Source organism: Littorina saxatilis, linkage group LG6 (assembly GCF_037325665.1).
Source record: "Littorina saxatilis isolate snail1 linkage group LG6, US_GU_Lsax_2.0, whole genome shotgun sequence".
Taxonomy (NCBI): domain Eukaryota; kingdom Metazoa; phylum Mollusca; class Gastropoda; order Littorinimorpha; family Littorinidae; genus Littorina; species Littorina saxatilis.
The window spans coordinates 33,491,836-33,516,968 of NC_090250.1; the positions used below are offsets into that span (position 1 = coordinate 33,491,836).

The following is a 25,133-nucleotide window of genomic DNA, read 5'->3' on the forward strand; positions in this document are numbered from 1 at the left end:
CTTAAACTGATAGCATTAAAAATGAATCTTTGTTGTACATAAAAAGAAACAAAGGGTTCTGCAGTTAAAACCAAATGCTAAGGTCTTACGGTGGAATGGAAAAGCAGAAAACACAGTGACACAGAAACATCGCAGTTAGAAACAACACCCAGAGACATTAGAGGTACAAACACAGCACTACAAGGCACATGTGAAATTTCCTGGGCTCAGTGACAAAAAGAAATGATTTGACCAATGAATATTACACATCTGCTGCACTGACGGACACAAATTGCTTGAACCATCTTTTTGTAAGATAATGAAACTTTGATAACTTAAATCTGTGTCGCATCTGTCAATATAACACTTACCTCGACAGTACTATTCTTGCACATTATCTATTATAGGCCGAAAAAATTGGACAAAACGCTGAGTGGGTACAATTATCTCCCATAACCATGCGCCACCGTGGATCCCAAGCACTGTCCGAGTGCTTCCCCCTTACAGGATGTAGGTGGCGCGTCCTTTTTCTTTTTTCGCGCGTGTCAGACCGGCTGTGTTTCTGCTACGCTCCCGGATTATTTTGGACTAAGAGGCTCCTTTTCTGTGTGGACTATCACCTGTTGGATTATTGTGTGTTATTCCACTTCTGGCTTGAGGCTACGTTGTGTTTCCTTCAACTTGTGCCTCCGTTTTTGTGTGGCGGACTCGGCGTGCCTCCCGTCCTACTTCGTGGTGACCGGTCGTCTGCTTCTCGTTTCGCCGCATTCACTTGAGTATTGACCTAAATTTTCTTTGAATTTTGTTAATTCTCGGTCTTTAAGGGTACGTACAGGGCGAGGTAGGATGTCTCGTCCTGTTTTGGGCTCTGGTTCTACGGAACCAGAGTCTGCCGGGGGCAACCCTTCTCCGGGCGCCCAGCGTCATGTTTTACGCACGGAGAAGGGGATCTTTCGGCGCTCCGACTCTCCCTCCCCAAACGCTTTGCGTTTGCGGCGAGGGAGGGCGGAGAAAGCCTGTTTGAGCAAGCTCAATGCGAGCTTGCTCAAACAGGCTGGGCTTGAGCCTGGGACTTCGGGCGGGGCTGCGCCGTCGAAGGTTCGGGGAAGTTCGAGGGGAAAGAAAAAGCTTCTTTCTCCTTCTCCTTCAGTGGAACAGGCTTCCCCCCCTTCGACGCCGTTGTCCGGCCCTCAGTCTCAGGCTTCAGCTCCTCCCGGTTTCGAGCCTGGGGGGAAGGTTTCCTTCTCCCCCCTGGCTCGAATCCGGGGGCAGGTCGATTCCCAACCCTCTTTGGGGGTTGGTGAATCCGATCTAGGGGCTACTGGAGAGACTCAGGTTTTGACAGCCAACGGCCATACCACGTTGAAAACACCGGTTCTCGTCCGACCACCGAAGTTAAGCAACGTCGGGCCCGGTTAGTACTTGGATGGGTGACCGCCTGGGAACACCGGGTGCAGTTGGCATTAAAATCTTTCTTTTTCCGGTGCCTCTCCTGTGCCCTCCTCGGTTTCCACCGCTGTGGAAGCCAGGAGGGACACGGGTCCTCCTCTGAACTCCCTCGCTGGGTCGTCTGCTGCTGTTTTGACAGTAGTTTCGGCCTCCTGGGGGGGGAGATCGGAGGAGATGACGGGGTCTCTGAATTCCCTCCCCGCTGGGGTTGGGATGCGAATTGACCCCGTTCAGGGCGGTCCTGTGGGGGCAGGGGTTTCAGGCTTCGTGCCTACGACCACTGCTACTACGGTTCCCTCTGACGTCCGTGTGACTGGTGGCTGTCCCTCTTGAAACGCTCCGGCCGACTAGTTACTGGACGTGGAGGTGTTCGACAGAACGTGGTACTTCTGTCGAATGGTCAGGGCGACGGGAACATTGTTTCTGTTGCTCAGACCGACACCTCCGACCGGACCGTCTTGACCCCACGCCATTCCTTAGCGTCTGGTGTTCGGGTGACGGATGGTCCGGACCAAGGGTCCGGAACGTTCCAGGCTTACGGGTCGGGATCGAACCGGACCCACGGGTCCCGACTGGACTTGACCTCCGGGTTTGGTCCGGACGGGACCCATGGTACGGGACCGTACCGGACCTTAGGGTCCGGTGCGGGACAGTACCTCTGGCCCTTGCCGGACCCCCCGGACCTACGGGTCCGGATGGTACGGTACGGGACCAGTGTTTCGGTCGGGACCGGACCACCCGACCACCTCTGTTGGTCTGGGTGGTCTGGCACCGAACCGGAACACACCGGACCTACGGGTCCGGAGGGTACGGTACCGGACCAGTGGTCCGGTCGGGACCGGACCACTCGACCACCTCTGTTGGTCCGGGTGGTCTGGCACCGAACCGGACCATGCCGGACCTACGGGTCCGGATGGTACGGTATGTCCACGTCCGGACCGAGCCACCCGAACACTTCTGTGGGTACGGATGGTTCGGTACCGAACGGGACCTCCGGATGGTACGGGACCGGACCGAATCTACGGGTTCGGATGGTCCGGTACCGGACCACCCGACCACCTCTGTTGGTCCGGATGGTCTGTCACCGAACCGGACCATACCGGACCACCGGACCTACGGGTCCGGATGGTACGGTAGGTCCACGTCCGGACCGAACACTTCAGTGGGTACGGATGGTAAGGTGCCGTACGGGACCTCCGGATGGTATGGGACAGGACCGGAACACCGGACCACCCTACCGGATCGGTCCGGACCACCCGACCACCTCTGTTGGTCCGGATGGTCTGGCACCGAACCGGACCTACGGGTCCGGATGGTACGGTATGTCCACGTCCGGACCGAGCCACCCGAACACTTCTGTGGGTACGGGTGGTTCGGTGCCGAACGGGACCTCCGGATGGTGCGGGACCGGACCGGACCTACGGGTCCGGATGGTCCGGTGCTGGACCGGTGGTCCGGTCCGGACCGGACCACCCGACCACCTCTGTTGGTCCGGATGGTCTGGCACCGAACCGGACCATACCGGACTTACGGGTCCGGATGGTACGGTGTGTCCACGTCCGGACCGAGCCACCCGAACACTTCTGTGGGTACGGATGGTTCGGTACCGAACGGGACCTCCGGATGGTACGGGACCGGACCGGAACACCGGACCGGAACACCGGACCACCCTACCGGACCGGTCCGGACCACCCGACCACCTCTGTTGGTCCGGATGGTCTGGCACCGAACCGGACCTACGGGTCCGGATGGTACGGTACGTACGTCCACGCCCGGACCGAACCACCCGAACACTTCTGTGCGTACGGATGGTTCGGTGCCGAACAGGACCTCCGGATGGTACCGGACCTACGGGTCCGGACCTACGGGTCCGGATGGTCCGGTGCGGGACCACCCGACCACCTCTGTTGGTCTGGATGGTCTGGCACCGAACCGGACCATACCGGACCACCGGACCTACGGGTCCGGATGGTACGGTATGTCCACGTCCGGACCTAACCACCCGAACACTTCGTTGGGTACGATGGTTCGGTGCTGAACGGGACCTCCGGATGGTACGGCACCGGACCGGACCACCCTACCGGACCGGATCGGCACCCCCGACCGGACCGGACCATTTCTTTTCTGATCAGACCCCATGGGTTCCTGTTCAGTCTATAAATGGCGGGAGTTCGTTGGCTGGGCTGACCCAACAGTCGCAGGGTTGTTGTTTTTCTCCCCCTTCGGCTGCTGGAGACGTTTCGTCTTTGGGGCAGGGGTCTTCGCGGCCTCTTGCTTCTGTGGGCGTTTCTTCACAGCCTGCTTCATCGCTTTCGGCTCTTCCCCCTCAAGCTCCCTACACTCCTGCTTTTGAGGAGTTGTCGGGAAGTGAAGAGGAGAGTGAGTCGGAGGACGATAGGGAGGAGGATCAGGGTCGCCCTGAGGTTAACACTGAACCTCTACCCTTGCCGGTTTCTGATGGAACTTCCGAAGCTATGCTTCGTACTTTCCAACAGTACATGACAGACATCACGCGGCGTCTTGACGTCACGGATGCCTCTCTTAAGCGTCTGTCGTCTAGTGTTGACACACAGGACGTGGACCCGGGGTCTGAGGACGAGAGGCAGGAGGCTCGTCCTCGCACAGCTAGAAGGACGTTTGAACAGTTTCAGGACGTCCTTCCCTGAGACGCCCTCTCGTCCTTTGAGTCCGCTTCGGCCCGGGCGCGGGAGGCTCACGCCGCGTCTGCCGGCGGCTCGTTTTATGAACGATCCGACCGCCGGCAATTCGCGTTCCACCCTAGTCTAAGTGCCACGGTGGAAGCGGCAGCACATCGCCTGAGGAGTACAGATTCACGTGCAAACGCGACCTATGTTCCTCGGGAGGACGCGGGTTCAGTGCCATGCTTTCCTTTGGGAGGCGCACCTCCACTGTTTCCTCGTGTCCAATCTGTTTCGTCCCTCCCTTTTCCCTTTGACTCTCGAACTCTCCCTTTCCAGACTTCGAGTGTTTAGGGTGGGGCTGACGGTGATGTGTTCGTTGGGGAGGTGCCTTCGGTCAAGAAGGTGGAACTGAGCTCTGCTTCGTTCCACAATCTTGAGGCCACCGTTTCGTCCACAGTCGAGGCCCAATCACAGGCCTTGACATGGATGAGCACGCTGTCCACACTGTTGGACCCTCCCAATCGGGCAGAGTCCGATTCCACTCGGGTCCTTGACACGGTTCGAGTGGATCGGGCTTTGCATGCCGTGCGATCGTGCGTGACGTCTGCGGCAGAATTGGCCATTGGAACACGGGTCCACTTTATTGGCCCTGTTCCGTGATCATTTTCTGCCTACTTCTATAGTGCCTCCGGATATGAGGAAGAGTCTGAGGAACACGTTTCCTCAGCCTTCTTCCCTCTTTCATCCGGACACTGTTCGTTCTGTGGTGGAGTCCACACGCCAGAGGAACACTGATTCTCTGATGGTTGGCCTCGCTGCTTCGGCGACGGCGGCGGGGAGTAAGAGAAGTGCTACAGTCACCTCCAGCTCCCAGCCTCAGAAGAAGAAGAAGAAGCCAGTTTCACTGCCTCCTTCTTCCTCCTCTTAGGCGCCTGTTGCGTTCCCAAGCAAGACGAAGGGTGCTCAGACAGGTAAGGGGAAGCAGCACCACCAGGGGGGGTGGTCGCAAGCCTGCGCCTGCCCGCCAGCAGAATTTTCAGTGAGTCCCGGCCCTACGTTGACGCCCCCTCAAGTTGCCCCTCTTTCGTCCGGCGGTTCCCTTTTTTCGGGCCCGCGGCATGTGGGGCAGACTGGTCTCCAACCAGTTTTTCTTGAGGGTGGTGTGGTCGGGGTTTTCTCTACCGCTGTCGTCACAACCTCCATTGTCCGCTCTACCTTGGACGTTCCCCCCTCCTCGAGAGCCTGCCAGATGGCAGGCTCTTCAGGACGAGGTGAACTCGTTGGTCGAGAAGAAGGCGGTCTACCCCCTTTCTCAGCCTTCTCTGGGGTTCTGCTCCCGCCTGTTCACCGTCCCCAAAAAGGACGGCCGGTTCAGGCCGGTGTTGGACCTCTCCACCTTGAACTTGTACCTTCACAGGTGCAAGTTCAAGATGGAAACCCCTTCGTCGGTCCGGTTGGCCATCCGGCCAAACGATTGGGCCATGTCTGGGACCTCCAGGATGCTTACTTCCACATCCTGGTGGCCCCGGGGTACCGACATCTGCTCCGGTTCGTTTGGGAGGGCACGGTGTTCGAGTTTCGGGCCCTCCCATTCGGCCTGTCCTTGGCCCCTCTGATTTTCAACGGGGACAACAACACCACATGCTTAGCTTACCTTCGCCACCAGGGGGGCACCAATTCTCGGTCCCTCTCCCTGTTGGCGGAGGAGATTCTGCTCTGGTGCCAGACCAATCAGGTCCGGATGTCAGTCCAGTTCGTTCCGGGGAAACTGAACGCCCTGGCCGACATTCTCAGTCGGGGCGATCAGGTTCTCTCCACAGAATGGACCATCGCTCACAACGTTCTACAGCGTCTGTGGGCAAGGTGGGACCGTCCTCTGATCGATCTGTTCGTAACTCGATTCAGCGCTCGGCTTCCCAGGTACGTCAGCCCCTTTCGAGACATGAATGCGTTCCACTTGGACGCATTCACTCTCTTGTGGAGGCTCCTCGATGCTTACGCCTATCCCCCGACATCTCTGATTCCGAGGGTGCTGGCAAAATATCTGCAGGAACGACCAAGACTGATTTTGGTCGCGCCTTACTGGCCAACAGCTCCGTGGTTTCCAGATCTTCGCGGTCTCACCCACGTAGACCCTCTACCTCTGGATCTGGACGGGGGAGGTCTGCTCCAGCCTCGATCATGCCTCCCTCATCCACGTCCAGAGAGTCTGTGCTTGACCGCATGGCTCTTGTGCGCTCCATACTGCTTGCACTAGGATTGCACAAGAGTTCAGTAGAGTTTTCCTTGAACGCTAAGAGGCGATCAACTAATCAGCTCTACGACTTACGCTGGAGAGCTTGGGCCACCTTCGCCTTGTCCAAGGGGATAAAGCCGCTTTATCCCTCAACACAGGACTTGGCCAACTTCCTGGTGGAAGTGTATCAAAAGAAGAGTCTTTCTTCTAAGACTCTTCTTGGATACAGATCTGCCATCGCTTCCACGATTGCGGCCGCTACTGGTCGCAGAACTGAACACTTGATCAGGTCCTCCCTCATCGCTAATGTCCTTTCGGGTATTAGCAATGCAGCGGTGTCTAAACCTCTGGTTTCATTTCCCAAGGGGGATGTCTTTCTGGTCCTCAAACTCCTGCGTAGCAATGAGTTTGAACCCCTGGCAGGCATCAGTATCAAGTTGCTGATTTTTAAGACTAATTGTTCCTCATCGCTTTAGCCACTTGCCGTAGACTCAGTGGTATTCAAGCTTTGAGTGGCCTGGACTTTGACATTGAGTTCACCACACAGCAGTGGTTGCTAGCATGGTCACGTCAGTCTAAGGTATGTTTCTTGGGTATATTTTCTTTTACGGTAGTACTGTTCGAAAATTGCCTGGGTATCTTAATCCTTGGATTTAAGTGATTTTGATTAAGGAGTTTAATACTCTACATATCACCCTCACACCACTCTGGTATTCTGTGCAAGAATAGTACTGTCGAGGTAAGTGTTATATTGACTGTAAGGCTTCTTTTTAAGCCTACTGTCTATATGATACTTACCGAGACAGTACTATTAGAGTTTCCCTCCCGCCTCCCCTCTTGATATGTTATGGGCTTTTTGAGGGTCTGCAGCTCATAAAGAAAGAGGACGCGCCACCTACATCCTGTAAGGGGGAAGCACTCGGACAGTGCTTGGGATCCACGGTGGCGCATGGTTATGGGAGATAATTGTACCCACTCAGCGTTTTGTCCAATTTTTTCGGCCTATAATAGATAATGTGCAAGAATAGTACTGTCTCGGTAAGTATCATATAGACAGTAGGCTTAAAAAGAAGCCTTACAGTTTTCTTCATAGAACCAGCGTCATCTCCACAGATTGACATCTTACACCAGGAAGCATATCGCTAAAGCATTTCTCTAGCATAACTAGTGCAGTCACACAGGACTAGTTAGCCGAAGCGTTCTCTGAACCTATTCAAATATCTTCGTTTTTTGTGGCATCAATTTTGTTCTTCCTTAGAATGCAAATTCTTCCATTCTTTCATAACAAACTGCCTGACAACACAGAGCAGAATCACAAACACCCTACTTTCCACCCCCTACCTCCTCACAATTAAAAAAACACAAAACAATGCTCAAACATTTTTTGCAAAGAAACAAACGTAAAAAATATTACATTAAATAAAAAAACAAAAGATTCATGTGCACAAATCTATTCACTTTCAGTCCTTTTCACATCCCGAATTTGATAAAAAAAAAAAAAACTTGTCTGATTCAACTTTCTGTGCAGACTCTGGTGTGTACAAAAAGACACTCCTAGTTGTACATGCATCACATGTTAAACATTTTGTCTGGTGGTTTAAAAAGAAAACATGCACGCACACAAAATAGAACAAGTCGCGTAAGGCGAAAATACAACATTTAGTCAAGTAGCTGTCGAACTCACAGAATGAAACTGAACGCAATGCAACGCAGCAAGACCGTATACTCGTAGCATCGTCAGTCCACCGCGCACGGCAAAGGCAGTGAAATTGACAAGAAGAGTGGGGTAGTACTTGCGCTGAGAAGGATAGCACGCTTTTCTGTACCTCTCTTCGTTTTAACTTTCTGAGCGTGTTTTTAATCCAAACATATCATACCTATATGTTTTTGGAATCAGGAACCGACAAGGAATAAGATGAAGGTGTTTTAAAATTGATTTGGACAATTTAATTTTGATAATAATTTTTATATTTTTAATTTTCAGAGCTTGTTTTTAATCCAAATATAACATTTATATATTTTTGGAATCAGAAAATGATAAAGAATAAGATGTACGTAAATTTGGATCGTTTTATAAAAAAAATATTTTTTTTACAATTTTCAGATTTTTAATGACCAAACTCACTCATTAGTTTTTAAGCCACCAAGCTGAAATGCAATACCAAACCCCGGCCTTCGTCGAAGATTACTTGACCAAAATTTCAACCAATTTGGTTGAAAAATGAGAGCGTGACAGTGCCGCCTCAACTTTCACGAAAAGCCGGATATGACGTCATCAAAGACATTTATCAAAAAAATGAAAAAAACGTATGGGGATTTCATACCCAGGAACTCTCATGTCAAATTTCATAAAGATCGGTCCAGTAGTTTAGTCTGAATCGCTCTACACACACACACAGACAGACACACACAGACACATACACCACGACCCTCGTCTCGATTCCCCCCTGTACGTTAAAATATTTAGTCAAAACTTGACTAAATATAAAAACAATAACATAAGTAGCTCTGTATTATGGCAGTTAGCCTTTCACAGGAAAAGCAACCAGAGTTTCTATGAGTTCTGCATAACATCACATGACCGTACAAAGGGCACACAATATCCATAACACAATTTCTTCATAGATGCTAAGGACTGAATATATAAAATGCCAAAAACTTTTCTCTGCATATGACAAGCACTTTAAAACAGCTTAGACTGGGCCATTTTTGTTGAAATTTCAGGGGAGTGAACTGAACTTTTACAATGTGTTGCCATGTTGTGATTTTTTTACTGTCAGCATTGTGGAACAAATATTCAGCAGGTTTTGATAAGCACCCCCAAAAAATGAATAGTATAATCTAACAAACAGTAATGCATCAGTATTAACAAAATATGACAAATGTTCAAGATAAAGCAGAGAGAAGAAACACGATTCACTGATCTATATTTTAACTCTACAAAAGTGAATGTGAGGATTAAGTAAAATTATGTGACCTACGAAACTTATACACAGTGGTGCAAGGATATTATTCGCATGAAAAAACATTCAGAACATTTGTCACATGTATTAACAACATAACTGAACACAAATTGTCTCTTGTTGACCAGTAATACAAACAGAAAATCTTGGAGAAAGCGGACAAAATCATAAGAAGCAGGGGCTGCACAAACCATGCATAAATTATGCACTGGTTTGTGACTAGATCATGCAGATATGTTGGTGAAATACAGCCATAAAGAACCATGAGAAGGCTAACATTTGTCCGAGATCAACCAAAAAACTGTACGGATTTTCGATGTGACTAAAAGCCTGATAAAGGACTTGCAACTCATGTAAATACACAAACTATGATTCACAAATTTATAGTAATAAAGCATTTCTTTCTTCAGTCTTACATGTCGGCAAAGTTAACAGTTTGAAAATACAGATGAATTTTGTTTTCAAAAACTAAGAGATGACCCAGTAAAGAAAACGATTAGCAGTAAAAACAAAGTTACTGTTATGATCATACTGCAGCCATACCGAATTTACATAGAAATCAAATAAATCTGTCCATGTTTAAATGTCATGACAGTTGTGTAATGCCCGAAAAATCTGCATCAACTTCAGAACGGAGTTTTAAAGAAGAAAAGACTTGACCATGTTCTAGTTCTCCACATAAAGCAGTTACTTCAAAGATTAACAAAATTACTTGCATCTCCGTTAACACCATCCCTTCTGCTGATCAAAGACAATCCCGATATCTTTACCAATGCTTTGTTCAAACTGTTATTAACCTGAATCTCTCACAAAAATTCATGCCTTATCCCAAAATGTAGAAAACTGATAGATCAGCTAAGGAAGATTTAAAATAGTGTCGGATAAAACGATTTGATTAACACATTTGGAAGACCTCGACAAAAAGAAGCAATAAGGGCTGCATCATAAAGCAAGCTCATCATTTCTTATTCTGTTTTTACAACCGACTCCTCGTCAGACAGCACCAATGTTGAAACCAATCTTTTCACTGTGACATTTCCAAAAGTCTTTCACTAGTAATTATAACTAATCAAGAAACAAAATCATCAAATATGCAAAATTATCCATTTTCACTCATACAACAGAAATACATGCGAATGGAACAATGAGGTATGAAGTCAATCCCAAATGAACAGAGGTAAGACATTTGAATCACAAGCGCAGACATATTCCAATGAGCACAGCAGACTGTGAGCAATTATGCCATCTACAGAAAAAGTTCATCAAATACAAAGCTTTCGAACTTGACAGACAATGACCACACACACCTTTCTGAAACATTCACGATGCAACGCAGTAACCATTAATGTACAAGATATGAACTACATGTATTGAACTCCTTATGTTTTGCAAGGTATAAAGATATTTCCTTTTCAATTCAAATTTATATAACTTTATGTGCATTCTACTGCACGCACTCTTCACAAAAGCATCACAATCGTCATTCAAAACTAAAAGAGTCTGGCTACTGTACTCATTAGAAGACTCCATTCACATGCATCAAACAAAACTGACAAGTTTTGCACATCAATTAGCTGCTTGAGGAAAGCCAGGCAGTGGACACATTGCAGCCACAACTTTTCCTGTATTTGTGTGCATAGACTTGAATAGTGTAACGATTTCTCCTTTCACTCTCTGTATGACAAAAATACTTCACCAGACACCATTAGCTATCACTACATTAGTACCAAAATACTTTCTGCTAGAGGCATTCATTCTTTCTACAAGCAATTTCAACAAGAACATCGGCTTAGTTGAGTGGCAGAATATACTTTCAACCCTGACATTTACAAAGTGCAGGATTTAGAGGACTACATAACCAAAATAAAACCACAACATATACATTTCTACTAAACTTCCACCTAACAGTAAGTGGTGACTACAGCCCATGATACTTATGAAAAGAATGCCACATAAACTCTCAACAGCAGCATTTTCTGCCTATAAGAATATTTTAGATGAATGCTAAAAACAAAATCATCCAATACACTACAGCATATGGATAAAGTTTGGTACCACATTGTATTGGTATAGGGGCCTGTATGGGACCAAACACAACCGAGCGTAAGATCGATGAAATGTAAATGTTTCAGAAAAGTCAGGCTACAGTTTCCCACAAAAGTTAGTCGGAGATCACTTTCGAAATACATGGACAAGCAACTGGTAGGTTTACAATGGACAGTTTGGCTGACTTTCGAATCAGTGAAAAAAACTGCAACACATGTACAAAGCTAGAAACTGATAAAATGAAACTGAAACTTACTGATTCACTATCTGCAGTTTTCACCCCTGCAGTTTGTGTGCGATATTAGCAATGGAATAACAGCATACAAAGTATGTTAGTACAATAAACTAGGGTCAGAATATAAAAGCTGCTATATAAAAGCAGTCATCAGAGATAGCTGAAGGGGCTGTGATGGTTTCATTACCATGGGTGTATTTTACAATGGCATAAGCCTAGCACTGAACAGGTAACCAATGAAAGAACTTTTAATCTTTATTGTTATTTATCTTTAAGAGAACCATTTTGCCTGCATTTAAGCCTAAACAAAAGTCAAATCTAACGTGTCATGGTTAACAATGCCCAGCAGTTGTAGAACAACATTAAGTTCAGGATAAACCATGCATGGTTCTGAATAAACAAACAATTCTGCAAAGAAACCCATCAGTGACATCAGAGTGTTAAACCAGTGAGTCAAGCTGGAGAGGAATGGGGTGAAGAGTGAATGGGACTACAGATGAGAATGTTACAAGCCTTATTTTAAATTTAATGCCATTGTTACAAAACAAATTAAACAAATCTTTATTATCTGCTCTGATTTGGACAACTTTCACAAATGTTCAAATAAACTTATTCTTCTTCCATCTGTTTTTTTTCTTCTTCTCCATAGCATATATACAAAAATTACCTGTTTCTTTGTACACTCTTTATAAAATAAAACATACATAAACTGATTATTTAGCATAGTTTTCTCAAACTGAATACATCAATGCAGCTTTGGAATTTGTACACTCTTAATTTATAAATTAAAACATATATAAAGAGATTTGTTTAACATAGTGTACTCGAACTGAATTTGTCGGTGCAACTTTGAAATTTTCTGCATGCATATAACACATTTTTCCCTACTCATTTTCTTCACAGGTAAAACACATATAAGCATGAAAAGTGCTTGTTTGTCCTTTCTGAATAATATACCACCCACACAAAAAATTTCAAAAAAGAAGAAGAAACAAAACATTTTAAACAAGCAATCACAAAAGTAAACTTTGGCAAAAGCGATTCTGGACAAGCTGAGCTAAGCATCTAGTCAGGACATTTTCTCCTCAAAGCGTTCCAGTGCATAGCAGAATCACAGGCACACACCACCATGGCAGGTTTCTTCACTACAACCAATCCCTGCGGGGTCAACTGCTGACGTAGCCCTCATCGTAATACAACACTGAGTGCTCCAGAGACAGCGCGGCTAGTTCCTTCAAGAACTCCTCAAGCAGTAGGGCGCAGTAAACGGCGTTCCACTCCTTGAGGAACTCCTCCGGGCTGTCTGAGGTGTCTTGCCGTCGGCTGTTGATGAAGCGATAGCCCACACCCCCCCCAACCTGTACCTTCTGCAACTGCTGCCCTCTGCCTCGCTGACCCCCTGGTTTTTGTTTGGGCGACCGCCGGAACAGGTCTGCCAGCGACAGCTTTTTCTTCTCTGAAAGAGGACAATAAAACCATACAGTTCAAGGTACTGAGGTCAAAGAAGGAGGTATAAGCAGTCAGTCTGATTCAACTTTTGCAACCAAAGAAACTGGCTTGTAAGAGACAAATGTCTGAGGTTCCCAGTACCTTCTGTTCAAGCAAACAGCAAAGCAGACTTTCTCGTGTGATCATGTTAGCCACCTGCTACCCAGTTAATAGACGATTTTCGAGAATAACTCTGTCGGATTTGCATGGATTCTAAAAGAATGAGTACCCTTGCATTTGCACAGACAAACATTGCCATGTGCTTCCTCTGCATGCGTTTGAGACGCGCCCTCTCGCTAGTGACTGGCATTTTGTCCATCAGTCCATCAGTAGGCTACATGTAGTGTATTTGTTGTTTTAGTGATAATGTGTATACACATTTAGGGCTGTTTTTCAGTATTAATAACATGTTCTGTTTGATTAAGGGTATTCAGCTGGTATTTCCTTGTTTTTACTACCTATTTTATTCATGTTTTTATTACTTAATTAGTGGAAGAATCTGTTGTAATGTATGTTTGATGGTGTATGCTTTTAATCAAGCGTTGCTGACTATGAATGTAGATGTAAATGCTTGTATAACTGTGTTTGAATTTTAAATGTGTCAAGCGCAGAGCATAATTGTAAAGTTATGATGTTGCGCTATATAAATGCTCATTTATTATTATTATTATTATTAACCTCACATGGGAAATAATGTCACATGGGGGAACTTTCCCATGTGACATTACAGGCCAGTCACTAGCAAGAGGGCGTGTCTCAAACAGGTGTACAGGAAGCACATGGCAATGTTTGTCCACGCAAATGCAAGGGTACTCACTCTTTCACAACCCATATAAACGTGACAGAGTTATTTCCGGAATTCGTCTATTAGCACCAACTTTAACTTCAAATGAAAAATGTGTTGTGTAAATTATGTATCTGGTGAAGGAAAATTGTCCGTGAAAAACTGATTCACTAAATCTGACCAGTGTATAAGTATAACCCTCTTTCTGTAATCTCCACGATTCATTTGGTACAAACATGGAAATTACCAGTAAAGTTCACAAACTAATGACAACAAGGACTGTGACACAGACAACAAAGAGAACAGACAGCTGGATCATTACCTGAAGGCATCTCGCTCATAGTGGCTGCTCGGGGCTTGCTGAATTGTCCGCCAAAAAAATCGGCGGTGGGTGGGGCCTGGGAGGGAAAAAGCAGAGTGTCTTCCCTCATCTTCAGGTTCAGCCTGGCCTTCGGGATGAGAACACTGAAGTTGCGAGTTGTCACTGCGTAGTTGTCTACTTTCTGCCGCACTGACGATAAAACCTGCTCACAAGAAGAGATTTTCAAGGTTACCGCACTTTTTCAGAACAGACAATGCACAACATAATAAACCTACCATGGTATCTGTAACATGAGGCTCCTAATTGAGTGGAACACTCCTTTTGAAACTGCCAAAAATCTGAGAAAATCAAGACTTAAACTTGAAATAGTTTTGGAATGGAGGTGAATTTACAAAGGTTATGAGCAGAAAAATATATTAAAAAAATATATAACAAGAAGGGCAAAGCCCATACGACTCACATGCTTGACCTTGACCTTTACATGACCTTGACCTTCAGGGTCAAGGTCAAATAACTAAACCTAGCAATGACATACACTAAGAACTGCTTTACACATTTTTCCTACCAAAATACATGTGACCTTGACCCAAGGTCAAGGTCATCCAAGGTCATGCAACACAAAGCTGTTAATTCAAGACATAGGAAGTACAATGGTGCTTATTGGCTCTTTCTACCATGAGATATGGTCACTTTTAGTGGTTCACTACCTTATTTTGGTCACATTTCATAAGGGTCAAAGTGACCTTGACCTTGATCATATGTGACCAAATGTGTCTCATGATGAAAGCATAACATGTGCCCCACATAATTTTTGAGTCACTTGAGAAAAAGTGACTCTATGTAATCGGTCAGTGTTAGTCTGTCCGGCCGGCCGGCCGTCCGTAGACACCACCTTAACGTTGGACTTTTCTCGGAAACTATCAAAGCGATCCGGCTCATATTTTGTTTAGTCGTGACCTCCAATGACCTCTACACTTTAACGATGGTTTCGTTGACCTTTGACCTTTTTCAAGGTCACAGGTCAGCGTCAAAGGAAAAATTAGACATTTTATATCTTTGACAAAGTTCATCGGATGTGATTGAAACTTTGTAGGATTATTCTTTACATCAAAGTATTTACATCTGTAGCCTTTTACGAACGTTATCAGAAAAACAAGGGAGATAACTAGCCTTTTCTGTTCGGCAACACACAACTTAACGTTGGGCTTTTCTCGGAAACTATAAAAGTGACCGGGCTCAAATTTTATGTGAACGTGACTCCCAGTGACCTCTACACTTTGACGTCTGCTTTGGTGACCTTTGACCTTTTTCAAGGTCACAGGTATGTCTTGAAGGAAAAAAATTGAAATATCATATCTCTGAAACTATTCATCGGATTTGATTCAAACTTTATAGGATTATTCTTTACATCAAATTATTTACATCTGTATTGTGTTGTGAATAGCAATTTCTTCCTGTCCATCTGATGCCTCATATAATATTCAGAACTGCGAAAGTGACTCGATCGAGCGTTTGCTCTTCTTGTTAAGGTTGAAACAGTTATCTTCCATAGTTCAGGGTCAAGGTCACTTCAAAATATGTATACAATCCAACTTTGAAGAGCTCCTGTGACCTTGACCTTGAAGCAAGGTAAACCAAACTGGTATCAAAAGATGGGGCTTACTTTGCCCTATATATCATTTATAGGTGAGGTATTCAATCTCAAAAACTTCAGAGAAAATGGGAAAAATGTGAAAAATAGCTGTTTTTTAGACAACATTTATGGCCCCTGCGACCTTGACCTTGAAGCAAGGTCAAGATGCTATGTATGTTTTTGGGGGCCTTGTCATCATACACCATCTTGCCAAATTTGGTACTGATAGACTGAATAGTGTCCAAGAAATATCCAACGTTAAAGTTTTCCGGACGGACGTCCGGACGGACGGACGGACGACTCGGGTGAGTACATAGACTCACTTTTGCTTCGCATGTGAGTCAAAAATAAAATAAAAAAAGCAAGGTCCCGAAAGAAAGAAATTGGGGGTTCTGACCAAAGGTCCGTAAGTAGTCCCCTCTCCTAGGTAGTACTGTGGTAGGATCTATGACAATTCAATACATGTCAGTTATCAGTATTCAGCAGTTAAAAGGGACAAAAAGTAGGGACGCACACTTTGTCACAACACCGTCTTCAACATTTACATCAACACCCACCTGAACCAGAGACTTGACAGACGGTTGAAACACCAGGTTAACGTTCAGTAGGAAAGAGCGAAGCAAGGGGTGGGGGTAGGCGGCCAGTCGTGACACCAGGCTCGTCAACAGGAGGTTAGAGTACAGAGAGTTCTGCACCATGCCCTCCAGTCGGCCAAACACTGCAGCTAAAAAGGGTCCTGCAAGAAAACAACATTTAAACTTTTTGTTAAAATAGGAGAACAGAATATCCTATGTTCACCATAATTATCTTAAAAGTTCACCCAGTTTAAAAAAAAGAAAGAAATTACAACTTTCTGTAAAACTAAGAAATCCAAATATCCGTTATTCATCATGCTTTTTTCTTGATATTTCACTAATTTAGATTTTTATACATGCGTGAACATTTGTGCGGGCATATAAACGTACAAAATCACTTGAAACTTGGCTTTTGAGGTATCATTTAAAGGTTGCTTACAACACACTTTTGTTTGAATTTCTTTCTTTATTTGGTGTTTAACGTCGTTTTCAACCACGAAGGTTATATCGCGACGGGGAAAGGGAGGGAGATGGGATAGAGCCACTTGTTAATTGTTTCTTGTTCACAAAAGCACTAATCAAAAAATTGCTCCAGGGGCTTGCAACGTAGTACAATATATTACCTTACTGGGAGAATGCAAGTTTCCAGTACAAAGGACTTAACATTTCTTACATACTGCTTGACTAAAATCTTTACAAACATTGACTATATTCTATACAAGAAACACTTAACAAGGGTAAAAGGAGAAACAGAATCCGTTAGTCGCCTCTTACGACATGCTGGGGAGCATCGGGTAAATTCTTCCCCCTAACCCGCGTTTTTTTGGTTTTTTTTAATGACATATAACAAATGAGTACAAGTGCAGAATTATTACTTTCTGAGAGACAACTTGAAAAATATTGAAAATTAGACATTATACATACATGTAATTACAAGATCTTGTACAAGGTAACAATAATCAAAATTGAGTGCATTAAAATAAATATAAACTGAAACTGACAATAACACAATCAAGTATAGATCTAACAAAATTACAAAACAATATTCACATTCAATACAAATACAAGTTAAGGAGCAAGTAAAAATGTCGCATGTGGCATTACAGTACAGCTTAAAATAACATGATCTGAGGTGAATACAAACTACAGAATAGTACTTGTGCTAAAAGCAAAGACAGTAAAGAGACAATAAAAATATAGTGTACATTGGACATGATTGACTGGCTGTCTACAAAGGCTGAAATAAAGCAAATTAAACAAACAACTGAAGTAAAAGAAAACAGGATTTTACTGATGAAGAAAAATACATGGGTAATACAAAATTAACAAAGCTTTGCCATATAAAAGTTAAACGTGAGCTGCAAAGGCGGTGCACAAATTTTAACATCACAATATTACTTCCGTTAACTTAAAAGCCATTAAATCTAGAAGAAGAAAAATTAACCATAAGTTCATCTAAAACGTAATGTGCTGTTTCAGAATAAAAATGTAATGAAAAATAAAGTGTGCTCTAACAGCAGGATACAGTGGAACCGCCTTTTAAAGACCCCCATTGAAGACTCCCTCTCTTAAAAGACCCTCTTTTATGAGATTTTCTATTCATATATTTCATAACCTCTGTAATATTTACCACCAATAAACTGACCCCCTCCTTTATAAGACCTTTTTATTTGTTTGTTTGCTTAACGCCCAGCCGACCACGAAGGGCCATATCAGGGCGGTGCTGCTTTGACATATAACGTGCGCCACACACAACACAGAAGTCGCAGCACAGGCTTCATGTCTCACCCAGTCACATTATTCTGACACCGGACCAACCAGTCCCAGCACTAACCCCATAATGCCAGACGCCAGGCGGAGCAGCCACTAGATTGCCAATTTTAAAGTCTTAGGTATGACCCGGCCGGGGTTCGAACCCACGACCTCCCGATCACAGAGCGGACGCCTTACCACTAGGCCAACCTACCACTAGGCCAACCGTGCCTCCTTTATAAGACCTGGTTTTCTCTGATTTTAGAGGTCTTAAAAGGGGGGTTCCACTGTACTACATAAATTCATTCATTAGAACTAAAAATCAGAAACTGCACAGGAAAATAGAATCAATGTTTGATGCTATGAGGCGGTTGCAACAAAACTGTATGTCAGCACAATGAACATTTCAAGGAAAATTTGGCCCATCTCTAAGTTGTCCAAAATGACTAGGACAACCATTATCATGATAATGATCTCATGAAAGTGAGACGGAATACACGCAGGAGACTGCTATTCAGTATGAGCAACAAAGAACCGCCAGAAAAAATGGGTCGGTGGTGGGGGGGACAGAAACAAGGAGTAGGGGAGAGGAAATACGCAAATGGGAAACCCCAGTTACATGGCCATAGCTAGCTTGGAGGTAAAATGGCAGTTAATTAATTACATGAAGCTAGCCTGAATATGAAAGCACATCAGATAAAATGGAAGGTACAAATTGACACATCTAGGAACTGAAAGAAAACATGACCATGAACAGTGCAGGGGTTTTGTGTTTTACAAACACCAGTTTTCTCCTAAAATGTTCACTTCACACTTAAGAACACTTATAGACACATTCCTCATGTCACACACCACATAGCTAAACCTACCATAAAGCATCCAGACCTGACAGTTAAACATATGTTGGCACAAAAAAGGGGGGCAAGGAAGACCAACAATTTCATATATATTCAAGTTGTGCACACAACTAGAAAAATGTTGAACAGCTCTTGCAGCTACTTGTTAAAGATTTGAGAGAGCTTAGTGATCACTGTTTGCAATTGCCAGACATTTCTGGTAATTTACGTGTGTGAAAATACTGGAAAACAAAATCATCAACTAGTCAGTCCTGGTTTTGATCACATTTGACAGGTAACCAAAATTCAAGCATGCCCCATTCTCCCCCTCTCTCTCCTACTCCCCCATCTCTCTTCCCCCACCCATTTAATAGAAGCAAGTACGTGTACTGCAAAAGCTGGAACTGCTCAAATGTGTTGAAGCTGCCAAAAATTAGGCTTACAGTAGTACACTGCAAGCAAATCACTTCTTTCTTCACTTCTGCCTGCAAACACGACATTAAAATCTCCAACCCTCCAATCCAAACTGTTGTACATATATAACATTACCCTGTGTCAATTTAAAATATCACCTGGTACCTTTGTGGGCCAAGTAAAAGCATGCGACAAAGACAACAGCTTACGCTACAAAGACGACACGAGGAGAAAGCCGAAGGAGTTACAAAGCCACAAGGAAGCCTCAACATCTGGACATGGCAGCAATGAAAAAAGAACAGCAAAGGCGTTGCTTGGCGACTGGAAGAGAAAAAGAGGTAACGACAAAGCCTGGCTTACCGATGTTGGGGGCAGCATTAGAATACCTCAGAGCTGTCGGTAAGGGTCGCAGGCCTGCAGAGTAAGATGAAGGTGACATTAAAAACCCAGGGCTCATGGGGCTCATGAGAAATGCCCGTGACATGTCGTCAGGAGTGCGATTCAGGGGTGACAGGATGCGACATTTACCTCCAAGAGAGACATCCTTGCCGGGGTTCAGGCCGAGACTCTTGGGGGGCAGCGCTGTTCTGACCTGGGAGGAGGAGGTGGGGGCTGGATTCGTTGTAGTCGAAGCTGTTGCAGAAGTTGATGTTGCAGTAGATATGTCAGAAGACTGAGCTGGACCTGTCCTCTTCTCTGAACTCATCCCATCTTGCGCTCGAGAACTGAGGGCAGCATCCACTGACTTCTTTGCACTGGAGTCTTGCCCTGCTCCCTGCTTGCCCGTCAGCGACTTGAGCAGGTTGTCCAGGGAGTTCAGACTCTCCTCCAGGGACACGCTTGAGGACTCGGCAGACAGGTTCATCTCGTTCAGAAAGGCCAGGAAAGAGTCCAGGTCATGGAGGCACGAGTGCAGTTTGTCATGGTCGATACTGGGGGGAGGGGGCTGGGAAAGGGCAGAGGAGGAGGAGGAAGGGACTTTATTGCACTGCCGGTCTGCTATCACAGAAGAGGAGGAGGAGTCTGAGGGGCCTTTGGCTAGAGCAGCGTTGTCACCGCCACCCAACCTACTAGCACCGCTGGGTCTCTGGTCACTGTTTGTCTGCGACTCTAACGTCAGCGAGTCTGGGGGGTGAACACTTCCTGGGTCCGGCACGTTTCCATGGGACAACAACTTCACCGTAGAATTGCTCCGCTGTCTCTCCACAGCAGTGTCCGAACCAGCATCCTTGCTGGTATCTTTACCGCTTTCTCTGGAAGCAGTCCCCTCAACCTTCACTGCTATGTTGCCGTAAGCAACAGACGGGACTGGGTGGTCCAGGACAGCATCGGGCGGGGGATGCTCACCGTCGTAAGGTGCTGACCAGTTGCGACACGCACGTGCACACTGCTCCAGGACTGCACGCGCCTGTAGGAGGTACTCTGTGTAACAGCTCTCAGAGAAAGAGCTGGCCTCTTCAGGTATAGAAGTTGTTAATTCCATGCTGGCAACAGAAGCCGTGTCGCTGCCTGGTTTTCTGCACAAAGGATGAAATCGAATTGCATTTAATACATGCAAAGTTAAGCTACACCTCTCTCTCTTTCTCTCTCTTTCTTTCTCTCTCTTTCTTTCTCTCTCTCTTTCCCTCTCTCTTTCTCACTGCTTTACACATGTGAATGTTTTCCAAAAACAATAAGTGAGGTTAGAACTAATATACATATTTTACTGTGTCTTAATACAAGCAGGAATGTAAGCATGCACACACGAACGTAAACACACACACACACACACACACACACACACACACACACACACACACACACACACACACACACACACACACACACACCATCTCTGTTAGTATCAAATAAATCGATCAGCAACCGACTGTACAAATGAAACTGTACATGGTTAAAATATATTCTCAGCACCACTGTTACACATTTTGCTAAAAGCAATGATAAACACAATAACACTAATAAGTAATATACAACCATACTACTTTTTTTAAACCAATTTCATTGACCCCTACATTATCTAAAATCATCTTTTTCTTTTCTTGTCCTTTGTTCCATTATTTCTTGTCCTTTTCCGTAATAGTCATTTTTCAGAGTGAACACACTTACTGCTCAAACTCTGGCAGAGTTTCCAATGTTTTGTTCTCTTTCTTGGATCGGAAAAAACTTCTCCTTCGAGGTTGACCTCTTGTTGGTACCTTAACCAGCTCAGCAGGTGTGCTAATACTAGCACTCCTACCTGCATCAGTTCTATCAAGAAAACACACACCAGTGTCAGTACAGCATGCATGCAATGCTCACTCACACGAACAACAAACCATGCCAAAAGCAACCCCATGGCCCAACAACCAAAAGCAAAAGGTACCGTCCTTCAAACTGCTTTGTAAGCAATCACATGCAACAACACTGATCTGTCCGAGCTTTCAATCAATCAATGACGCTTATATCGCGCATATTCCGTGGGTACAGTTCTAGGCGCTCTGCAGTGATGCCGTGTGAGATGAAATTTTATACGGCCAGTAGATTGCAGCCATTTCGGCGCATATTTACCTTTCACGGCCTATTATTCCAAGTCACACGGGTATAGGTAGACAATTATTAACTGTGCCTAAGCAATTTTGCCAGGAAAGACCCTTTTGTCAATCGTGGGATCTTTAACGTGCACACCCAATGTAGTGTACACGGGGGGGAGGGTTCGGACACCGAAGAGAGTCTGCACACAAAGTTGACTCTGAAATAAATTTCCGCCGAACCTGGGATCGAACTCACGCTGACAGCGGCCAACTGAATACAAATCCAGCGCGCTACCAACTGAGCTATATCCCCTTTCATGTGTGATCAGAGTATCCTTCCACATTGACCAATACCAAAACTCTACAGAGATTTTGTGTGTGGAGTGGGATTTTTTGTTGCATGAATTAATTTTGAAACAGTCACTAATGTCAATCTGCAAAATTAATTTGTACAAAAATTCCCACTCGGCACAGAATATGGCTGTGCTGTTGATTTTTGGTATGTGTTCAAGTTAAAGCATGCTCTTATCCTATGTAAAAGCCTGCACAGATCTGTGGTGGTGTACATGATTGCTTAGACAAGAAGGAATGTACCTTTAAGATTAGACAGCAGCAAGATTTAGTTAAGAGGAAAATAACACACAGAAGACATCTTCAAACAGTAATTTTGAGCAAACAGCACTAACGGTTGGCCTGAAGGCAATCTGTAGTACAGTAATAAACAAGCTCTCACTCTCACAATGCCTTGTGTGTTCTGGTGCTAACAAAGAGACACAAACTATGAATATGCAAGACATTTCTTTTCGTCATGACTTTGCATTCATATTCATATACTCTGTTAAGGTGTCAGTACCTAAAAACAGGAGGCATACACGTTAGATTGAGATTTTATTTCACAAAATGTGATTATGATAAAGAGAGTGTCTCTATAAGTTATTGTAAACTTTTGCATCAAAATGAAGCTACTATATTTGAAGCTGGAAATACACTGTCAAATTCTTTGAGTTAACATAACTTCAGAATGATAATTAAGACTATCTTGTGCAATAATGCAAATATAAAAGCACATGACTTTTTGTAAGCTTTTCACCCATACCATATTGGCTGCTGTTACTTGTCCAACGATCTAAAACCTTAGCAGGGATAATCACTGATTATCTACTATAGCCTCTAGAATATGTTTTTTCAGTAGGAAGTGTGCTTCTAGAGTACAGTCGAACTCGCTTAAGACGAATCACTGGGGATCGGAAAAAAAGTTCGTCTTAACCAAAATTCGTATTAAGAAAATTGATTGATTTTTTTTTATTTTTTATTTTTTTTAAGTCTTGTACATTTTATGGTGTTTCAATTTGTTTCTTTCGCAACTTTCATGCTGCTTCACGTTTAGACAATAAAGTGACATATTCAGTTACATGTTCATGTGTGTCTCATGTTGAGTGATGATTGTTGAGTTTGAGTGAGAGTGAGCACACAGATGTTTCATCCAGTTGTTACGTTTTTGGTCACACACACGCACACACTGACACTGTCCACATTCGCGGTGTTCCTATCATTTGTCCGGAATCACTTACCTTGGCGACGGGTAGCAAACCTTGGCCAATTTAGTTTTTGTTTGTTTGTTGCAACATGATGTTCAAATCCAAATCGAAAGCACTGACTGACTGATAAACTATCGCGAACCGGCGAACGCAAACGTTGAGAGTGTGGTTTCCCTTGTCCAAGGGAAACCACTCTGGCATCTATATTTTTTGGCAATGGCTTCCTAAACATTGATGTTTCGTTTTTGGTATTCGCGAAGGAAATAAACGTCAGTCAGTCATTCATGTTCAGTGTCTGAGCTATCAATCACTTTGATTCTAAATTTGAAATTGTTTTGTGAGTACAGTGTAATTAGTTTAACTTTATTCAGTGATCGGTTGAGCAATGGTTCAAGCAGTCGACGCAAGGGAAGACTTTGACACATGTATTCAAACTTCTCAAATTCCCATGATATGTCGATCTCGGGACGAGTTTAAAGATTTCGTCATAAGCGTGAGTAAATTACAGACATTATGCATGCTTGGGAATCCAAAAAGTGCTCGTTATAAGCATAAATTCGTTATAAAGAATTCGTTTTAAGCATTTTTTTTAAGCATGAAGAAAGAGGTATTCAGTTGGGAACTTAAAACTAATACGTTATAAGTCAAAATTCGTAACTAGCGTGTTCGTTTTAAGTGGGTTCGACTGTAAATGGACTCTTCTGCAGATTTCACAGCTCACATACAAATACAAAATATGACATATAAATAAACTATTACTGAAACAAAGCCAAAATATGAGAAAGGTAAAGATTTTGACACAAACACATCACAAGCCTGTTGTGAACTGAGAGTTTTAAAACAAAAATAACCATCCAAGAGTCCTCAAAAGAAAAAGAAGTATAAGCAAGACCTGATGTAAATACCAAAATAAAACAAAAACAATAGGTGCAGCATTATGCAAGCTCTGTTTATTAAAGTTTACACTCTCATTCTCAAGACTGCAAAATAATTCTTTTAGCGAGCTAATTACTTTTTTTATTCCAGTGCTCATGCACAGTTTCCACGGTAGCATAAACATTCCATCATGCAAGCAAAATGCTCCAAGACATGTTTATTAATATGGCACTCATGACTACACTAGCCTAACCAACCTTTTCATACTCAGTATTGGCAGGATACAGCCGTAACTGGTACGAACAGACAGCTGTAATTTCACAATGCAATTAGCCACTCTCTGCACTTAAACTTCTGATTCTGATAGTACCGACAGAGCATATTCATCAAGCATTTACAAAATCATGCCATGCAACAAAAACATGTCATGCAAAGTAACAGGTTTCTGGCCAACCTCCATCATCTTAGCTCCAGTGACCAACCCAACCTATTGTCAATATATCCATGCAAGAACCCACATCCTATAACCAAGTGCCTTCAAGCATGTTAGAAAACACACTCACACACACACACGAATCAAAAGAGCACAATCTCAAGATGCACTTCATACCTGCTGAGTGGCTGTGAGCGGCCAGTGAGTACAGGTGAGGGTGTGCCTGTGGGGGCGGGGCCTAAGCCCTGGGGGGCGGGGCTGGGAGAGGGGTAACTCATGCAGCAGACAGGCCGAAGGGAGAGAAACTTCTCAGCGCTCTTGCCGTACAGGTCAAGGTCACGGACAGCCCGCCGCTGACTGACCATCACATGGGTACATGGAATCAGGTACCTGAAGTCAAGAGAGCAACATGTAAGATACAA

General features: G+C 44.5%; 1 protein-coding gene and 1 non-coding gene across 5 annotated transcripts in view; one reads left to right on the forward strand and one right to left on the reverse strand.

The window, feature by feature from the left end:
* The first annotated feature begins 1,323 nt into the window (after positions 1 to 1,323).
* On the forward strand, positions 1,324 to 1,442 carry LOC138969778 (5S ribosomal RNA). The gene has a single exon (XR_011456575.1). It is a non-coding gene; the product is annotated as a 5S ribosomal RNA (ribosomal RNA).
* Positions 1,443 to 7,922: 6,480 nt separating this feature from the next.
* Positions 7,923 to 25,133, reverse strand: part of LOC138969058 (FHF complex subunit HOOK-interacting protein 1B-like) — a 54,224-nt gene continuing 37,013 nt past the window's right edge. For 2 of the 4 annotated variants that reach the window (XM_070341759.1, XM_070341760.1), the window contains 6 exons: positions 24,889 to 25,101; positions 21,461 to 21,601; positions 19,715 to 20,871; positions 16,335 to 16,513; positions 14,145 to 14,346; positions 7,923 to 13,006 (listed from right to left, as the gene is read on the reverse strand). In XM_070341759.1, the coding sequence (XP_070197860.1) occupies positions 12,717 to 13,006; positions 14,145 to 14,346; positions 16,335 to 16,513; positions 19,715 to 20,871; positions 21,461 to 21,601; positions 24,889 to 25,101 (2,182 nt within the window). In that variant the 3' untranslated portion in view covers positions 7,923 to 12,716. The remainder of the gene's footprint in view (positions 13,007 to 14,144; positions 14,347 to 16,334; positions 16,514 to 19,714; positions 20,872 to 21,460; positions 21,602 to 24,888; positions 25,102 to 25,133) is intronic. The other 2 variants (XM_070341762.1, XM_070341761.1) reach the window with 2 other exon arrangements.